The 21,560-nt window shown below is 36.9% G+C and overlaps 1 protein-coding gene across 1 annotated transcript in view; it reads right to left on the bottom strand.

The window, feature by feature from the left end:
- Window positions 1-15,385: 15,385 nt before the first annotated feature.
- MUC1 (mucin 1, cell surface associated) overlaps window positions 15,386-21,560 on the bottom strand; it is a 46,568-nt gene continuing 40,393 nt past the window's right edge. The window contains exon 7 of the mRNA XM_053719641.1: window positions 15,386-17,771. Within this exon, the coding sequence (XP_053575616.1) occupies window positions 17,703-17,771 (69 nt within the window). The 3' untranslated portion in view covers window positions 15,386-17,702. The remainder of the gene's footprint in view (window positions 17,772-21,560) is intronic.

The raw sequence follows: 21,560 nt of genomic DNA, 5'->3' as shown, positions 1-21,560 counted from the left end.
TGGTTGCTGCTGCACGCAATGTTGATGATGAACAGATCAAAACACTGACAGAATCCATGGATGGCAGGCTTTTGAGTGTCCTTGCAAAGAAAGGTGGCTATATTGGTCACTGATTTGTTTTTGTTTTGTTTTTGAATGTCAGAAATGTATATTTGTGAATGTTGAGATGTTATATTGGTTTCACTGGTAAAAATAAATAATTGAAATGGGTATATATTTGTTTTTTGTTAAGTTGCCTAATAATTATGCACAGTAATAGTCACCTGCACACACAGATATCCCCCTAAAATAGCTATAACTAAAAACAAACTAAAAACTACTTCCAAAACTATTCAGCTTTGATATTAATGAGTTTTTTGGGTTCATTGAGAACATGGTTGTTGTTCAATAATAAAATTAATCCTCAAAAATACAACTTGCCTAATAATTCTGCACTCCCTGTATTTAGCTTGGTAGCACCATAGTCCATAGACCTTTATCTGTTCTTTAACACTAAAGCTCTATGTTTTGTCTTGTATCTGTATTTGGGATTCACCTGGGAGAATCCTTTTAACTGCGGCTTTAATGTGTAGCATTATTTTAAGTGCAGTGATCTACCATCTGTTTCAACTCTGCCTAGAAGGCCAGCATCCTGGAGTTGCCTCTTCACTGTTGACATTGAGACTGGTATTTTGTGGGTGCTTTTTAATATCGCTGCCAGTTGATGACCTGTGAGGTGTCTATTTCTCAAACTAGACACTGTAATGTATTTGTCCTCTTGCTCAGTTGTGTACCGGGCCTCATACTACTCTTTCTAATCTGGTAAGAGTCAGTGTGTGTTGTTCTGTGAAGGGAGTAGTACACAGTATTGTACAAGATCTTCAGTTTCTTGTCAATTTCTCACATGGAAAAGCCTTAATTTCTCAGAACTAGAATAGACTGATGCGTTTCAGAAGAAAGTTCTTTGTTTCTGGTCATCTTGAGCCTGTAATTGAACCCAAATTGATGATTCTTCAGATACTCAACTATTCTAATGAAGGCCAACTTTATTGCTTCCTAAATCAGCACAACAGTTTTTAGCTGCGCTAACATAATTGCAAAAGGGTATCTGTACGCCTATGTAGATATTCCAATCAACAATTGCCAGCTACAATATTTATTTACAACATTAACGTCTACACTGTGTTTCTGATCAATTTGATGTTACTTTAATGGATAAAAAAAATAGCTTTTATTTCGAAAACAAAGAAATTTCTAAGTGACCCCTAACTTTTGAACACTAGTGTGTGTTTATATATATATTTTTATATATATATATATATTTATGTATAATTTTATATATATATATATATATATATATATATGTTACGGGTAAAGTAAGCTATTCGGGTAATCCTAGGATTACCAGGGTAAAACGGACATTACCCAAGCAGCTGTGGGTAAAGCCCGATGTACTGTAATTCCCCCATCTACACAATTAATTTTTTTTGCCTCCACCTGGGGGGTTCAATGAAGGCACCCCGCTGCATCCACCCCAAGTGAACCTTGGGGAATAAGGTTTACAAGGAACCCCCCAGGCAGAGGCAAAAAATGATAGTGAAGATGAGGGAATTGCAGTGCTTCGTATATATGTTTAATGCAGTGACTCAGTGAAGCATATGCACTTCTTACATCGGGCTTTACCCACAGCCGCTTTACCCACAGCTGACTTTACCCATAATATATATATATATATATATATATATATATAGATAGATAGATAGATAGATAGATAGATAGATAGATAGAAAGATAGATAGATATATATTTTATCAAAAAACATTTTATATATAGAACACTGGAATGTGAAATATTTAAATAATTTCATGTCGGACAAGTGCACTCAAGAAAAGATCTGGTTTACGCGTGAGTAAGGGTGTAATTTTAGCCCCACTTTTCGTTCTCCATTGAGGTCTATAGGAGAATACATTAACGTGGCTTCGATATTAGAAGTTTGGCTTTTTGCACCAGTCGGGTTTTCGCACGTTCAGAAACTATTTACTTTCAACTTGTAATATGCTCAGTACCCAATGCACGCAAAAGCTTACCTCTAGCCAATTTATTGCTCGAACGGGAGCGTTTAATAGCGTGCCACTTGTAATCTAGCCCTATATGTGGAGGCCGAACACAAGCAGTGAAGTTAGATAAAAACTTAGCAAACATGTATTGATAAAACAGTTTCTATATATATACGCCAGGAGTATTATCTGTTCAGTGGTATAGATTTTTTTATAGAGAAGCTAAAAGTAAACAACAGTAAATTACCTTCAGAGAGGCATTTAGCGTGTATGATTTGATATGAATGTTTACAGACAGGTTAAAAGTATGTACCTGTACCAAGGCCAGGAACATGTCTGTTCTGCAGTGAATGTGTACATAGAGAAACCAGGATTATGTCTGCTCTCCAATATCTGAGACCAGGATATCTGTATAAATCTACCTTGACATATATTTATTTTATTTTCTACAGAATATGAGCCAGATTACAAGTGGCACGCTAACCTTAGCGCACAAGTGTTATTGAAATATCGTGGGCGTGTTAATTAGCATGAGTATTAAAAGTTGCAATCGCATTAAAATTTAAAGCGCACTGGGTTAGCGTGACTGAAGAACTTGCGTAATGGGTTAGAAATAAAATAAAAGTTGCACCAAACACAACATAACTACATTATAATAAACTGTTACACTATCTGATAAAAAATTATTCATATAAATATTATTCATTTTCTTTATAAGGGTTCAAATGTGTACGGCCATGTAGTTGACTGTTTGTGTGTGAGTTTAAATAATAATTATAATATTTAATAACGTGTTTTATGGTATATATTTTGTAAATATTTAACATTCCAATGTTCTTAACATAGGGGACAATGTCCTTTGTATTTTTAAATTGATATTCCTGTATATATCTGTATGTATCTATACCTGTATATATTCATATAGATATATAGGTATATATATATATATATATATAAAATTGTATGCAAAAGTTTAGGCACCCCTGACAATTTCCATGATTTTCATTTATAAATAATTGGGGTGTTTGGATCAGCAATTTCATTTTGATCTATCAAATAACTGAAGGACACAGTAATATTTCAGTAGTGAAATAAGGTTTATTGGATTAACAGAAAATGTGCAATATGCATCAAAACGAAATTAGACAGGTGCATAAATTTGGGCACCCCAACAGAAATATTGCATCAATATTTAGTAGAGCCTCCTTTAGCAGAAATAACAGCCTCTAGACGCTTCCTATAGCCTGTAATGAGTGTCTGGATTCTGGATGAAGGTATTTTGGACCATTTCTCCTTGCAAAACATCTCCAGTTCAGTTAGGTTTGATGGTTGCCGATAGAGCTGCGCATCTTCACCTGCCTCACGATTCGATTCGATTACGATTATCATCGTAACGATTCGATACGATTTGATTCTACGATGCATCGCGATGCATCACGATTACTGCACTATTTTTGCCCATTTTTTAAATTTTTCAGAAAAAAAAATTCAAGCAGTCAAAATATTGAAATAAACTCTTTTTGTATTTTATTAGCTCAAAAAAGGACACTCTTCCTGTGGCAAAGTCTGAACACAGCAGACAACAACAGTTATAGAACAGTAAATACTAAATGGCAATTGTTGTATTGGTTTGGAAACAATATTATGGCATCAAACTGTAGTTACAGAGTACGTAGTGTAAAAAGTGCAGTGCTCGCACTCGCAGTGTACTTCTTCAATAAAAGAAAATATTTAAATGTATATTTTATATATAGTAAGAACACTATACACTTGTAAACAAACATGAACAACAAATAAATGTCTAACCTATCTATGTTGGTTTTAATTTAATGTCTTTCTTTACTTACTTAGTAATAATAATATAATAATAGACATTAAATTAAAACCAAAATAGATAGGTTAAGCTTAAGTTACCACCATAATACCTTATTTGTGTGAATATTGTCCTCCTCAGAAAACAAAACATAAATACCTTATATACGGTACAAAATTACAGGTGCACTCCACTGTGCCTTCATGACTGTCAATTTGTGGCTAACAAACATCACGTGAAGAATCTGGAACACAACACACAGCACAGAGTGTGCACACAACACACACATGTGATTGTGACATATACAATTAGTTTACACAGTTACAGACTTACAGTAGTACTAGAGAGACATTTAAAACAAGTAGCATTGAACTGAACTACTATAACTACAGTTTCTTCTTGATGATTATATTATCTTTATGGGATCACAAATATAATTAGTTAGTTATTAGTTACTGTTAAAGCAGTACTACACACAACTGAACAGTGACTGTCACTGAACAGTACACAGCAAGTCACAGTCACACACAAACAAACAATACATAAAAAAGCACACAGACATCAAGGAGTAAATCATGGTGAAGAAAGGGTGGCACGCCACTCACCTGAGATGTGTGTGCTTTATTTTTGTATTGTGCTGTTGTGTGTGTGTGTGTGCTGTACTGTCTGTAGTGTACAGTATATTTGTGATCCAATAAAGATTTACTCAAGGCTTTTCCTTCCCCTAATATAATATAGTGGTTTGGCTTCAGTCTCACTCTCTGCAGTGCACACTCATAGACAGTTAGACAGTCACTAGACAGACACTAGAGACAGTGACACAGTGGGACACACACAAACAAAAACATTCAAAGGCACCACAGCCAGTCAGCCACAGTCACACTCACACTCATAGACACTTAGACAGACACACATACAAACAAAAACATTCAAAGGCAGTTAAGACACTCAGTCTCACACACACTCATAGATAGATACATACAAACAACATTTCAAACTGGCACTCACTCACTCACAGTCACACTCACACACTCATAAAGACAGTTAGACAGTACACGCATTGTTATTGTTAACTGGTTGGTTATATTAGGTTAACCCCTACAAATCTGCCTGGGAGTGGGATGGCATTTGGGATCATAAACAAAAACATATGATATCTTTCTTAAAGGGTCTATTTAAAATAGACAATTTTTAGTGTGAATAATCCCTTATGCAATATGCACTCACTGCATTGCAAACAATACAGGGGTGTGCTGTAAACAATAGCACAACATCTACAAAACAGAGAACTTCCTAATTGGCAAACATCACAGTAACACTAGAAGTAGTAATAGACATTATACAACAAGTAGCATTGAACTACTAGTAGATTTACTAACTTTGATTATCTTTATGGGATCACAAATATATTGTTACACAACACACACACACACACACACACACACACAGTCAAACAATACCAAAAAAACCACACATCATAAAAAGAGTGAATCATGGTGAAGAAGGGTGACACTGACTGACACGCACACATGAGGTGTGTGCAGTTGTGTGTAGTTTCTTTTGTATTGTTTGTGTGTGTGTGACTGTGACAGAGTGACGTGGTCGGTCGTGTTGTGTACTAGTATATTTTGTGATCCAACAAAGATTTACTCAAGGTTTTAAGCTTCATTTTTCAAAAAGCTAAAAGCTATATAATAATAACAGTAACAAATATAAAATAACTTAACAGTAGTCTGCACTGGGCAGTGGGGCACACAGCACTTTCTTCTGGATGTGCCAAAAAACATTAAATATTAATATAAACCTGAATCACTACTCAGAATTATGGAATATGTAGGTTTTTCTGTAAGAACACTAGTTGATCCACATGCTCTGGTTTGAGGGTGCTTCTTTTTGCCGTTACCATATCTCCTGCAGTGGAGAAAACACGCTTGTACCTGGGATACACAAGTATCGCTTTGACAAATGAGAGAGGAGGGGAAATATGACCTCATGTACATGCCACCAGTTCAAAGGGTCTTCAGTGAGAGGCAGAGATGGGGCTTTACAATATTTCTCTATTTCCTCTTCAGCCTTGGCATAGGGGGTCTTGGGTTCTATTGTACCTTCAGTGTCAGTGAAAGACTGGCCCAGCAAAGTCATGAGCAGCGATGTGGACTTTCTTTTGGGAGGAGAAGGGTTATCCTCCTTGATGGGTGATTCTTCTTCCAGAGTTTCTTTTCCCTCAGGCAGTGGCACTTCATCCATGTTTGTCCTCCTAGATGTAACTGTACTAGTACACTCAATCTGTGTTTGAACAAAAGAATATAAAAAATAGCATTCATTATTACCTCGAGCAGCCAGCCAGCTAATGCTATGTGTGTGCTCAGAGAGACAGTAATGCATAAATAAATGCATGCAACAGCTCACATCTATTAGGACTCGGGAGTGGACGGAGGAGGAGGAAAGTTGACTGACTGTGGCATTTTCGAACTGACTTATATAATAAACCTTGTACTCATTAAACTAGCTACTAAGCAAGCTACTGCTAGCTAGCTAAGCCTATTTTGTTATGGATGGTATGTTTTATGTTTGTTTTCAATTTATACATTTTTCAAGAAACATGATGCAATTAAAATTACCTCCAAGGATGCAGCCTCCTCAGTCACTCCTCTGTATATCTCCAATCTCTCCTCCTCTGTGATAATAAAAGGCAGTCCCTTAAAACGAGGATCCAGGGCAGAGGCTGTATAAAGTATCTTCTTCTCTGCCTCACTGCTGTACCTCTTCAGGAGATCTGTTTTGATGGCATTCTTGATCTCATGGATCATGGGTGTGTTTCCCATGGTGTCTGTCATGTTCTGGAGCAGTTGTGCATTTAGAGGGGCAATGAGAGAAACAGTTGGATTGCGCTCTTCTGACATCAGTGTGGTTGCATCTTTCATTGGCTTTAATGCACTCACAGCATCCTCTGCATTTGACACATCTGTTTCGTTGAGAGTGCAGAGATCTGACTCACTTTTTCTGACTTCTGGAGACAACAATGTGGCACAGATTGCAGGTTGCTGTTCTAGGAACCTCTCGACCATGTCATATGAGCTGTTCCACCTTGTTGTCACATCAGTTATCAGCTTATGATTCTTCAGGCCAAGACATTTCTGTTTTTCTTTCAGACAGTGGTTTGCTGTAGTGCTGCGGTGAAAAAATGTTGATATTCGTCGCACTCTGCCTAAAAACCTGGAGAGTGTGGCCACTTTCAGCGCCCGCTGGGATGCGAGATTCAGTGTATGGGCGAAGCATTTTACATGAGGGAATTTTCCAACTTGAGCAGCAACAATCATGTTCGACGCATTGTCGGTCACAAGCACTACAGATTTATCGGACAGCTGCCATTCTTCCACGACACGGGACAGTAGCTCCGCCAGATGAGAACCCGTGTGAGACTCATAAACTGCTCTCGTTTGCAGCACATGCGACAAGATCTTCCAGTCCTTGCTAAAGTAATGTGCAGTTATTGTTACATAAGACTCCGTCGTGACTGAAGTCCATGAATCACACGTTATTGCGACTCGACTGGCTTGGCTCATTGATGCAATTACCTGAGCTTTTGTTTCGTGGTAGAGTGCAGGTATAACGTTTTCAGTTAAGTGATTGCGTGACGGGATCTTATAACGTGGCTCTAGCGTCTTCAACAGGTTGCGAAACCCAAGGTTTTCCACAACAGAGTAAGGCCGTAGGTCCTGCGCTATGAAAGTTGCCACAGCTTTGGTTATTCTCTTCCCTTTTTCAGAGTTGGGCGGCAAAGTTGACAGCATTGCATCAATTCTTGGCTGATGAGCTTCAGCTAGTCTTGTTATTTCCTTGGCAGTGGCACTGGCGGCAGCGGCAGGGGTTAGCATCTCAGCGTGATTTCTCAAGTTAGTAGTATTCCCTAGGTATTTAATTTTTGTGTGACAGGCTTTACAAACCGCGTGTGTCTTGTCCAATTCGTGCTTTCCAGTATGTTCAGAAAATCCAAAATGTGCACAGATGCTTGCTTTTAAAATGCTAGGTGCATTTTTTATCTCTCTATCTTTTTTGTCTCCCTCTGTCATTTTAGCATGTACATATGTGACGGATGATGTTGTTGTCAACGTCGAACTCTGTCAGTGTTAAAAAACCCCCACTAAGTTCAAGTTGTCAAAATGTCAAGCCGCAAATGTAAAATCAACAAGTACTAGTAAGTAACTTCAACTAGTTGCCATACATTTTGCCAACATAATTTTTAAAACGAATTGCATTGCAGGGGACATTACTCAGACTCACTCACTCACTGACACTGTAAGTTACTGTAATATATTACACACTTAAAGGTGCAATGAAACCCAAACATTTACTTTCATGATTCAGATAGAGAATACAATTTTAAATAAACATCATAACTAACTTCTATTATTTAATTTGCTTCATACTTCTCAGATATCGTTTGTTGATGACATATTAGCAATGCATGATTGCACACACATTAGTGCACGACACAAGGAGGAGGCTATGCATTTCAACAAAGGATAAGCAAATTATATAATAGGGAAAGTTGTTTAAAATTGCATGCACTTTCTTGAATCACAAAATGGGTTTTATGGCCTTTAGTTTAGTATGTTTAAAAAATGCAGCTTTTAGCCTTGTTAAGTTTTGTTAACTTTTAAAATAAAAACAGGGATTGGGTTCTTCGGATTGGCATCTTTTAAGAGAGCACTCAGAGTCAGCACATGCATTTGCAATTGCATATTAAATTGCATATATAAAATTTATTATATTAAATAAATAAATACTATTATATATAAAAAGTGTATATTATTAAAATATTTGAACTTCAGACCAGGCATCCATCCATGTGAAAAACATGTAGATAATGATATATAGATAGATACAGATTAGACTAATAGAGACATGATTAGACAATAATAGTATACTATATTTATAATACATTTTATATATGCAATATTCAATAATGCAGCAATTATGCAGCAGCCTGAGCCTCAGTCAGCAGCAGTAGTATAGTAGTAGTATGCATACTACGTTAAGTAAATAATTTAATTGTACCCCTTATTGATTGTGCTCATTCTTTCAGTAACTCTTTCAGTAAGCTAATAATTATTACTAGGCTATATATAGGCATTAGGCAAGTATTTAATTGTACCCCTTATTGTGTAATAAATGTGTACCCCTTATTGATTTGCTCTTTCAGTAAGCTAATAATTAGTTTACTAGGCTATGGCAAGTAGGCACTAGGCAGGCAATAGGCATGGCATTGGCAATGACATTGGCAAAATGTACGACGTTTTGGTAACTAAGCAGTTAGTTAGATAGTTAGTCTTATTCTCACCATAGGTCTCCTCCTCTGTCTCCCACAAAATAAAAATGAGCCCGCGGTGTAGCTGTATACCGCCGTGTATACTCGGAGTCAGATTCGTCATCACATTCACCATCATCAATCTCAGGCAACACACTCCTGCTTTGCTCCTACTGCGTAACTTCGGCATTGTCAGAGACCGCCCATGGAGCGCCCATGTTGCTTTATTGGGTGACGTGACGTCAGTGGCGTCAAAACGATGTACCGCGCACTTTCGCGCACTTTCTGTTACTTGTCCTGGAGGCTGGTCACGTGGGTAACGTTAATCGATTATCGCGTCTCACCGCATCGATGCAGAATCGTTTCATGCTGCATCGCGATGCATCGTCAAAACGATTATTTTTGACAGGCCTAGTTGCTGAGCATGGTCTGGGGCCTGGGATGGCCATTCCAGAACATTGTACTTGTTCCTCTGCATAAATGCCAGAGTAGATTTTGAGCAGTGTCCAAATGTGCGTTTGCATACCTCAAGCGACTCTGTTTGTGGCATGAGTGCAGAAAAGGCTTCTTCCGCATCACTCTCCCATACAGCTTCTCCTTGTGCAAAGTGCGCTGAATTGTTGAACGATGCACAGTGACACCATCTGCAGCAAGATGATGTTGTAGGTCTTTGGAGGTGGTCTGTGGGCTGTTTTTTACCATTTTCACCATCCTTTGCCCTTGCCTCTCCGATATTTTACTTGGCCTGCCACTTCTGGCCTTAACAAGAACTGTGCCTGTGGTCTTCCATTTCCTCACTATGTTCCTCACAGTGGACACTGACAGCTTAAATCTCTGCGATAGCTTTTTGTAGCCTTTCCCTAAATCATAATGTTGAACAATCTTTGTTTTCAGATCATTTGAGAGCTGTTTTGAGGCCCCCATGTTGCCACTCTTCAGAGGAGAGTCAAAGAGAACAACAACTTGCAATTGGCCACCTTAAATATCTTTTCTCATGATTGGATGCACCTGTCTATGAAGTTCAAGGTTTAATGGGCTCACCAAACCAATTGTGTGTTCCAATTAATCAGTGCTAGGTATAAATCTACCTTGACATATATTTATTTTATTTTCTACAGAATATGAGCCAGATTACAAGTGGCACGCTAACCTTAGCGCAAAGTGTTATTGAAATATCGTGGGCGTGTTAATTAGCGTGAGTTTTAAAAGTTGCAATTGCATTAAAATTTAAAGCGCGCTGGGTTAGCGTGACTGAAGAACTTGCGTAATGGGTTAGAAATAAAATAAAAGTTGCACCAAACACAACATAACTACATTATAATAAACTGTTACACTATCTGATAAAAAATTATTCATATAAATATTATTCATTTTCTTTATAAGGGTTCAAAGGTATATGGTGTATGGCCATGTAGTTGACTGTTTGTGTGTGAGTTTAAATAATAATTATAATATTTAATAATGTGTTTTATGGTATATATTTTGTAAATATTTAACATTCCAATGTTCTTCACATAGGGGAGAATGTCCTTTGTATTTTTAAATTGATATTCCTGTATATATCTGTATGTATCTATACCTGTATATATTCATATAGATATATAGGGTATATATATATATATATATATATATATATATATATATATATATATATATATATATATATATATATATATATATACAGGTGGCCCTCATTTTACAACGGTTCAATTTACACCATTTCAGAATAACAACCTTTTTTTTCCAGTCATGTGACTGCTATTGAAAAGCATTGAGAAGCAGTGCATTTATTAAAATAGCCAGTAGGTGGAACTGTCCGCTGGTGTTGCAGCAAAGCCAAGCAAGCTGAAATTAATCAGTTTAACCAGACCTGAGCTATCGAGCAGATTTCAAAGGAACACAATCTTTCTGTCTATAAATCAGTCCAGATTGGAATGCATAGAAAGAACTGTTTGCAGAAAAATGCAAGTAAAGTCTGTGTTGTGTGATTATTTTATTAGGTTTATAATGCTGTTTAGCAAATGTTTTTGTTCATTTAACTTAGTTTAATTATATATTCTGTGTTGTGTGATTATTTTATTAGGTTTATAATGCTGTTTAGCATTTAAAGTCTTCATTTCAAAGCTTTAAAAATATTGTTTTAGGTGTTACTTATGACAATTTTGAGAGGGGCCTGGAACCTATCTCCCTCACTTCCCATTGACTTACATTATAAACTGGGTTTCAATTTACAACGGTTTCGATTTACAACCATTCCTTTTGGAACCTAACCCCGGCGTAAACTGAGGGCTACCTGTATATATACAGTATATATATATAATTGTATGCAAAAGTTTAGGCACCCCTGACAATTTCCATGATTTTCATTTATAAATAATTGGGGTGTTTGGATCATCAATTTCATTTTGATCTATCAAATAACTGAAGGACACCGTAATATTTCAGTAGTGAAATAAGGTTTATTGGATTAACAGAAAATGTGCAATATGCATCAAAACGAAATTAGACAGGTGCATACATTTTGGGCACCCCTCCTTTAGCAGAAATAACAGCCTCTAGATGCTTCCTATAGCCTGTAATGAGTGTCTGGATTCTGGATGAAGGTATTTTGGACCATTTCTCCTTGCAAAACATCTCCAGTTCAGTTAGGTTTGATGGTTGCCGAGCATGGTCTGGGGCCTGGGATGGCCATTCCAGAACATTGTACTTGTTCCTCTGCATAAATGCCAGAGTAGATTTTGAGCAGTGTCCAAATGTGCATTTGCATACCTCAAGCAACTCTGTTTGTGGCATGAGTGCAGAAAAGGCTTCTCCCGCATCACTCTCCCATACAGCTTCTCCTTGTGCAAAGTGCGCTGAATTGTTGAACGATGCACAGTGACACCATCTGCAGCAAGATGATGTTTTTTTACCATTTTCACCATCCTTTGCCCTTGCCTTTTCGATATTTTACTTGGCCTGCCACTTCTGGCCTTAACAAGAACTGTGCCTGTGGTCTTCCATTTCCTCACTATGTTCCTCACAGTGGACACTGACAGCTTAAATTTCTGCAATAGCTTTTTGTAGCCTTCCCCTAAACCATAATGTTGAACAATCTTTGTTTTCAGGTCATTTGAGAGTTGTTTTGAGGCCCCTATGTTGCCACTCTTCAGATGAGAGTCAAAGAGAACAACAACTTGCAATTGGCCACCTTAAATACCTTTTCTCATGATTGGATGCACCTGTCTATGAAGTTCAAGGCTTAATGGGCTCACCAAGCCAATTGTGTGTTCCAATTAATCAGTGCTAGGTAATTACAGGTAATCAAATCAACAAAATAACAAGGGTGCCCAAATTTATTCACCTGTCTAATTTCGTTTTGATGCATATTGCACATTTTTTGTTAATCCAATAAACCTAATTTTACTACTGAAATATTACTGTGTCCTTCAGTTATTTGATAGATCAAAATGAAGTGGCTGATCCAAACACCCAATCCTATAATATAAAAGGCCAAGTGTGTTTGTCCGAAGTTGTCATGCGCAGTAGAGACTGCGCAAGGACACACACAGCTGGCCTTCAAGATAACTTTAAGATAACTCATGTCGGGTTAGTGCACATGAATAATTAGTGTACTCCTGACACTAACCAGACATGAATTATCTTAAGGTGCGTTATGTACCTAAGTGTGTGTCAGGTTTTGATTGCACGCAAACATTTTAATTCCAACTTGTAATACGTGCGTTAACCCGCACACGTAAAATCTTTACTTCTGGATGTGTTAAGTCTCGAGCAAAACTGCTAAATAGCGGGTCGTGCCACTTGTAATCTAGCCCTATGTGTTTAGATCAGATGTGTGAAAATGAAAAACCATAAATGAAATATATGAATTTTTAAATTAAATATACATATTTCTAAATCTCTGCTTACATAAGGTGTTGTACTTTTAATGGAAGTATATTCCTGAGAATAAGTGTCCCCATCGCTGCCTGATCATTTAAAGGATCATAAAAATCAAAATTAAACTTTCAGAATTTAGACATGGCGTGCAAAATGAAATTTAGTTTATTTTCTTGGTAATGATCTTTTTCTGAATCATAATACTTTCATTTCGATTTCCATACTGATGCTGATGAATATGGGTGTGTGCAATGCTTGCAGCTACTGAGCAGTACTTTACTTATGTGTTTAACCTCTGCTGGTGATAATGGAAGGCCAGTTTTATTTCTTAAATAAAAAGAGAGAAGCGCTCAACCTGGGAACAAACAATAGCATAGTAGCTTGTTCTATGGCTAGTTACCACCCAAGAAGCAGCCTCTTTTTGCTCAACATGTGCCTTTCACAGAGAAGAACTTTTCTGAAGCATATCAGTCTGATCCTGACTTAACAGTACAGTCCAGCCCCAAAATACCAGGCAATCCCTCTCTGAACGAGAGAAACAGCAAAACCCCAGACGTACGTTTCGGCCTAGTGTGAGCCTCGTCAGTGAGGTGAAAAAAAAGAAAAAGAGGCTGCTTCTTAGGTTGTAACTAGCCATAGAAAAAGCTATTATGCTATTGTTCATTCCCAGGCTGAGCGCTTCTCTTTTTTTATTTATGCAAATTATGGCTCTTAGGGAAGTCTCCCTAAGCATAATGCGGGAATCTAGATGTGGACCCGTTGCTCAGTGTGCCTAGAGGGATATGGCTGCACCTCACAGACAAGGTCCACACTAGGCCGAAAGAAACGTACGTCTTGGTGTTTTGCTGTTTCTCTTCTTCAGAGAGGGATTGCCTGGTATTTCGGGGCTGGACTGTACTGTGAAGTCAGGATCAGACTGATATGCTACAGCAAAGTTCTTCTCTGTGTAAGGCACATGTTGAGCAAAAAGAGACTGCTTCTTGGGTAGTAACTAACCATAGAACAAGCTATTATGCTATTGTTTGTTCCTAGGTTGAGCACTTCTCTATTTTTATTTATAAAAAAAACACATAAATTGCACACAATTTTTAATTATTGTATTAACTGTTATTGGCCACCAATATGAAATTTTTAATAGTTATTTAGGGTCAATAAAGCAAAGATTAAATACTCAATGAATAAGAACATGCCATTTTTGTATTATATTTTTGCATGAGTGTCCCTTTAATAAAATTGAAAGGGGTAGATTTATCATGGTGCGAGCAAACATGATACAATGTAGCGTATCATGTCCGCTGCACATCAATAAATGCCGACAGCATACACTGTCTGCATTTATCATTGCACCAGCAGTTCTTGTGAACTGCTGGTGCAATGCCGCCCCCTGCACATTCACGGCCAATCGGACACTAGCAGGGGGTGTCAATCAGCCTCAGAGCAGGCGGACAAGTTATGGAGCAGCGGTCTTTAGACCGCTGCTTCTTAAATGCTGTTTCCAGCGAACCTGAAGGGTCGCGCAGAAACAGGGGCATTAAGCTCCATACGGAGCTTGATTAATCGACCCCAAAAACGTTTTCTTTTTTGAAAGGTTAAATAATACAGACTTTCTAAGTTTAACAGGGCCGGGAACACTTAGGTTTCCAAGTCGGGGACTCTATGTAGCATTCTCTTCTTTACTTATTTTTTTTTATTGTTTTGAGGTAATTATTGGATATGATTTTGTTTATTATTTTTTGTTTAAATTGTATTTTGTGAAAGAATATGACATTGAGTCTTATTCTAGTAATCTTACTATGTACAATTCAGGATATTTTGACATTTTTGACACATGCTTGTTTAATTTAAAAAACATAATAATAATAATTTAAAAAGTATTTAAACAAAAAACCTTGGATCTCGCATTTCTTGCATTTTAGAATACGTGCGTGCTTGAGTGTGTGTGTACGTCTTGTGTAGGAGTGGATTTTGTGTATGTCATTTTCTAAACAGAAAGAATGGCTTTTGTGTTTTTTTTTTATCTAACATAATGATACCAAATACACAATATATATTCAGAAACAATAAAACCTATCTGAGTACAGAAGAGATCTAAATCTATGATTTCCTGTCTTAAGGCACTGGAGGATGGACACATTCTTTACCCACACAAAAATCTCTGAGGGAACAAAACAAAGGGGATGTAGGGATTGAACAACAGCATATTCTCTGGCAGACCCTCGATTATTATTTACTTTTCACATATAGGTAGAATTTTAAAGCCCTTCAGTGTTTTCTTTTTCATGAACAATACAATGAGTTCAGTATTTCATTAATTTTTTTTAGACAAATGATTGTACTATTGGGACAAACATTTAATTCACTTTATTATAAACAAATCATTTCTGTTGATACAGACTTATATAATACATTATATAAATATTAAGGTACAGCCCGTAGGCAGCAGAAAGTCTTCATGCACTCCAGAGATCACTTTCCCCGCTTAGGGCTGCGTTCTGTTTGCACTCCAGCACAGACCAGTCCTTCCAGTTTAGATCCTCTGTGGTTATGGAAATAAAGCAAACAATATCTCTAAACTTTCCTGAGCTCATTCTGTTTGCTCCTCTAAACACAGTCTTGCCACTTAGAATATGGGTTCAGTGGTCCAACAAGAGACCTTGAGGTTGGCATGCTGTACTTAAGGGGCATTATACATCTCTTGCTTTTGTGTAAAATTTCTGCTTGCCCGACGCTCCATTGAGAGGCCAAAAAGCTATGAATTTGTTATTTGGTTATTTTTACAACACTGTAAGGACCCCTCCTGTGAACAGCTATCTATAGAAGAGACTTTTAAAGGTCTTGAAAACTTATGCAAGAAAATAAATTCCATAATTTATTAATACATTGGTCTTTTAAAAGATATCACAATCTGCTAAAAAGACCATTATCAGTGGAAATAATATGGTAAGAACCCCTTTATCTGCACAGATATTGAGCAATTAGTATTTCTCATGTAACAATATTAAGGTGACTAGTTTGTCAATGAAAATATTAGATCCTTTACAGGTAACTTCCACTTAGTAGAGAATGGGTCACATTGATTTCCTACTGGGGGTTCTCTAGTTTGAAACATTTAAGATTGTTATAAATAGTGTTCACCTGGAGTGTGTATACTATTAACTGCAGTGCACTAGCAGGAAAATTGTTTATGGGGGTCAGGTTTTGGCACATTAGCACACAGAGAAGCTATACATAGTGCACTAGAATCAGGTCTTTCATACTCCCATTACAGATATATGGGATCTTCCAGAGCCCTCTCCAGTTTCTGTGAACTTATTGGGGCATTTACAAACACAGCACCACAAGGGGTTTCTTCAGTTCATATCCTCTGTTTTACTTCTTAATTAAAAGTAAAATATCTCAAACACATACTGTCATACATACACAAAGCATTATCTGACACCTACACAGCGCCACACAATATTATACACACACAGTCCACACCCACTGGACACAAGGAACTATTCCTTTACTATAACAGAGAGGGTAACAGTAATGCATTGTTATGGGTTATAGAAGGTTAAAGTGCCCCACGTCCATACAAAGCTGCCCCCCCAAGGAAGGAATTTCCCAGATACTCTATTTATTGGAAGAGTAGGATGAATATTATCTCTTTCTCTTAGGTTTCAGGTCATTAAGCATTAAAAAAAAATTGCTAAGGAAATGAAATATAAAAGTTCTGAAGCTGATCTCTCTAGACAAGCTGGTGCATGTTTATAATGGGCGAGTCACCATACACAAACATGCCAGATTTTTCACAAAGTCCACTCAAGCTTGCAGCTTGTCGAACATAAGGAAACTATCTGCTTTTTTTTTAGGTAACATCACCTGGTGCAACTGATCCCTTTCACATCACTATCCCTTCTATGATTACTTTACTAGCTGCAAATATTACATAAGCAAAATCTTTATACATAACTAACTGGGAACATGCCATGCATGTTCCTGTTGTATGGTGGGGGGGAATAACACCTTTAAGACAATAACACTTTACAGCACAGCCCTAGTAACCTCATTTCCTCAACAAACAAAAAAACACAATTATTAGTCAGTGTACTGTGTCCTGAAGAAGGTATGGGCATGGCGTGTCAGCAGATGGCATAGTGTCCTCCTTGGTATTTATATCAAGCTGTGACATATCCATGGTTTCTACCAGAACATAGAATACACACAATATTCTTCTGTGTGTTTGTCTTCTTGTACGCAAAGCGTTTGGTTCAGATTAGATAGAGTCTCTCCATAAATTGAGGCACAAGCATTCATTCAGGGCGTGTTAGACCACAGCGGAATCAATAGAGCATTCTGGGAATGTTGTCCATTAGAAGAAGTTGGTTTGGAGTTGCCAATTCTTAGCATTAACTTGATAACACTTTAGGTACAGAGACATAGGAAACAATTCATACAGACTCACCACAAGTCTATGTGGTGGTAATATTCAAGCGCTGATTGTAGATGCAGAGTGATTGTGGCATTGTTAAGAAATTACATTATGTTTCCATGGGGCTGGTGAGAAGATACATTTTATCTTTGGTATTGATGGCACAATACACTGTGACTGGTGGATTTTTAAAAATAAATATGATGTACCCTGAGAAGTATCATGCACTGTTTTTTGTTGTTGTTTTTTTTATAAATCGTTGGTGTCTAGGGTGGGATTGGTGTAGGAATATGCACTTTTTTGGCCATTGCCTGAATTCTGCAAAAGAACAAAAAAAAAAAATCAGTCAGTATAGCGCCACTGTCAATAACAATTCAGACATATCCCAAATGTAAACACTTTATTGTTGAAATTACAGAGTAGCAGAAGAAACAAGACAAAAGATTATGGGTTAGATTACAAGTCGAGAGCTAATTTATTGCACGCGATAAATAACCAGCTATTACAAGTGGCTGGTTATTGCTACTGTGAGCTCGTGGTAGCAATTAGTGCTTATAAAAGATCAGATCTCTGGTTAATTTTATAAATGTGCCCCAAATGCCACAAAATACAGTGAAATATATTTTATTAAAAAATAAAAATAGTAGCATCTTTATTTTTTAATAAAATAACTGAAAAAACAGTTATATGGGATTAAAAGTGGTGGGTGTGGGGTGTTAGAAAATAACGGCACTGAAAAATGCCTACATTGCGGTCTATGGGAACTGTGTGTTCCCACTAAATATATATGTATAGAAATAGGGGATAATACATAAATAATGAAAACATTTTGCAAAGTTGTTTCATTATGCATAACTAAACATTTATATACAAATCTTAAGGTGTTTACTGTCCCTTTAAACTATTTATATTTTTAAATTAAACAACAATCTATGAAAGTGATATGGTATTCGGCAAGGTGCTGGACTGGGAAGGGACAGACTGTCTGTCATATTATGTCTAATAAATGTTAGGGTTTGATTTCTCTAGTTTAGTTACGTATTTTCATTGTGTGTAAGTTGCACAATATATGTATAATTGCACAACACACATACCAGCCTCCTGCTGCACATATGGATTGTCACTGCCTGTCGCAAAGTGGGAAAAGATAAGAAAGAACACCAGGTACTGACCAGTCCCTCCCTACATACATTTCTACCTGGAATCTGGCACAATCCCAGAAGAAAGGGGGGCATGGGGGCAGGGTGGTACGTGAACTATTGCCAAACCGCTCACACTGTACTGACTCACGTCACGGTGCTTCTTAAAAGGTTAATATTTAAGCCCAGAGCTGGTAAAAGTATGCTGTGTCTTGGAGCCAATCCGTGCAGAAACACTTACAGCTCTGTGTCAATTGCAAACAATAATTAACCCTAAACTATCCCGTGGGATATTTGAGTTTAGAATGTGGGGGAGTTCTAGAGGATGGATTAGCACACTCTCTGGGGAGCGGGATTTTGGGGGGATTGGGTAATAGGATAGCTCCATCATTGGTCCTAGATCAAGGATTGTAAACATTTTAAAGAGTTTGTGACAAAATGTTCAATACTTTTCCATTTTTGTTTATATTTTTATATATATATATATATATATATATATATATATATATATATATATATATATATATATACTGTATATATACTGTTTATATATATACTGTATATATACTGTTTATATATATATATACTGTATATATTTATATATATATATATATATATATATATTCACACAGTATATATAGCAATAAGGGTACTTTTTCTTTTTTAATTTAACAGGGAATTTAAATAAACATTAATGCTAATCTTTATATTAAAGGGACATGAAACCCAAATGTTTTCTTTCGTGATTTAGAAAGAGCATGTCATTTTAATTTACTTCTATTATCTAATTTGCTTCATTCTCTTGATATCACTTGCTGAAAAGCATATCTAGATATGCTCAGTAGCTGCTGATTGGTTGCTGCACATAGAGGCCTTGTGTGATTGGCTCACACATGTGCATTGCTATTTCTTCAACAAAGGATATTTAAATAATTGAGCAAATTAGATAATAGAAGTAAATTGGAAAGTTGTTTAAAATTACATGCCCTATCTGAACCATGAAAGTTTAATTTTGACTAGACTGTCCCTTTAAAATTGTAATAACATATCAACAATGAAAACTTGCTTGCTGATATATAGCATAAATGCATAAGATAAATAATTACAGCTAATGAAAGCAAACATCATGGGGATAGTCCAGCAGTGAATTGCCAGCAAATCTAATGAGTCCACTTGTGACATAGGTTCACCTGTGCTAGTAGTAGGCCATTACATTTGGGATGTGCAGAATAGTGAACAAATCTTAATGGGAAGGGTGATGGTGGGAACCTCATCTTCTACTACTAGGGTTGTTCTGTATGTAACTGGGCACTTAAGTGGTTGTTTAGTAAAATATATGTAAAGAAAATAATCATTAAGGACTGGAGGTGCTACAGTAATGACAGAGGAACATAGTAAACCCCAACACCTCCTAGAGCCACCACTGGAAGTTGTATTTAACACTAAACTATTTGCTGGATCTGCGGCTCTGTGAGCCAGGAGATGATTGTAATTAATAGTACCCAACATAACCAGGCTCTAAAGTGACAACAATCACCGTTTTCTGCAGTCTTCCACTAGATTAACATACCAGCAGAGTCTAAACAATATTAGAACATATTAATACTTTGCTATAATTGTTTTTTCAATGGTCAAACTCCACCCACCACTTTTCCTTATTTGAAGGAGTCAATCCGTACTTGAGTCTAGAGAAGACAGGGCTTGTCTGGCTTTAGCAGAAATGATAAGGTAACAAACTTCAATTTAGGGACATATATGTAGCAATGTTAGGCTTGTGAAGCCCACCATTGCATTCTTTCAGTTTTTAGGACTTGAAAATCCGCAGTTTTCCAACTTAAGTTACAGGAAAATGGGGCAAAATAATTAATGGGGCAAAAAATACAATGTGAATTTTTTTTATTGTGCAGAGACACTAAAATTAAACTTTCATGATTCCGAAAGAGTATGCAGTTTTATGAGACTTTCCAGTTTACTTCCATTATCAAATATTTCAGTCTTGTATGCCCACTTTCTGAGGTACCAGCTACTACAGTGTATACATCTACTAGTCTGCGATTGGCTGATGGCTGTCACATGATATAGGGGGCTGGCAAATAGGGAAATAATGAATTTGTCAGAAAAAAAAATCTACTGCTTATTTGAAATTCCGATTATGTGCCATTGCATTATTTTTTTGTTATGCATTTGTTAATTAATGGTCCTTAAAGAATTTTATATTACAATCTCATAGTGTGTCTACTGATCATTTAAATGACAAGGGGCTCATGGCTGTGGTGGGAACTAACATTCAGCAGGTAATTTCCAAAGGTGGCCATTACACATCCTACAAATGAAAATTCTTAAAAATGAACATCTTGACGCTTCCACATAAGAAAGACTGGAGCAACCAGATCAGATTTCACTCCAGAAGTGGTTGTTTGAATAATTATTGTTGTGTTTTTGGATTGTTAAGGTCTGAGTGCTGGGTCACCCTGAGCCTGTCATTTCCAAGCAGGCTGTCCAAGTTTATTATGCAAACATCTCGATGCAAATCTCACCTCTAACACGTGGAGAGTTCAGCTAGCCTGTTAAAACAAGACCCAGGAGAGCAGCACAAGGGCAGAAAGAAATAAAGGAAAGTGAAGCAGAGGGGAAAGGAAAGAAGGAATAAAGGACAAAAGGGGAAATGGGGAGAGGAGGAGTAAAGGGTTAAAAAGACGAGATTCAGAAAAAGATGGGGGAGTGAAGAAAGAGATAGAAGGTGGGCATATGGGGCTATCACTTAGGGGTTTTTGTTTGACATCTGAGTGTGAAGGTAATTAGACGAATTAGTATCAATATCTAGACACAATTTCACGTGTTAGTGCTGTAAAACCGTATAAATTTATGATTTCTGTCCTGGACATTTAAATATTTGAGAGATGTTAAAAAACAAATATGACAGTAGTATTGCTGTCTATCTTCCACAAAAATACCACCAGCAAGTGAT

The sequence above is a fragment of the Bombina bombina genome, chromosome 1, assembly GCF_027579735.1.
Source record: "Bombina bombina isolate aBomBom1 chromosome 1, aBomBom1.pri, whole genome shotgun sequence".
Taxonomy (NCBI): Eukaryota; Metazoa; Chordata; class Amphibia; order Anura; family Bombinatoridae; genus Bombina; species Bombina bombina.
The sequence above is the reverse complement of the archived record's forward strand: the minus strand, read 5'-3'. Positions and strand labels throughout refer to the sequence as shown.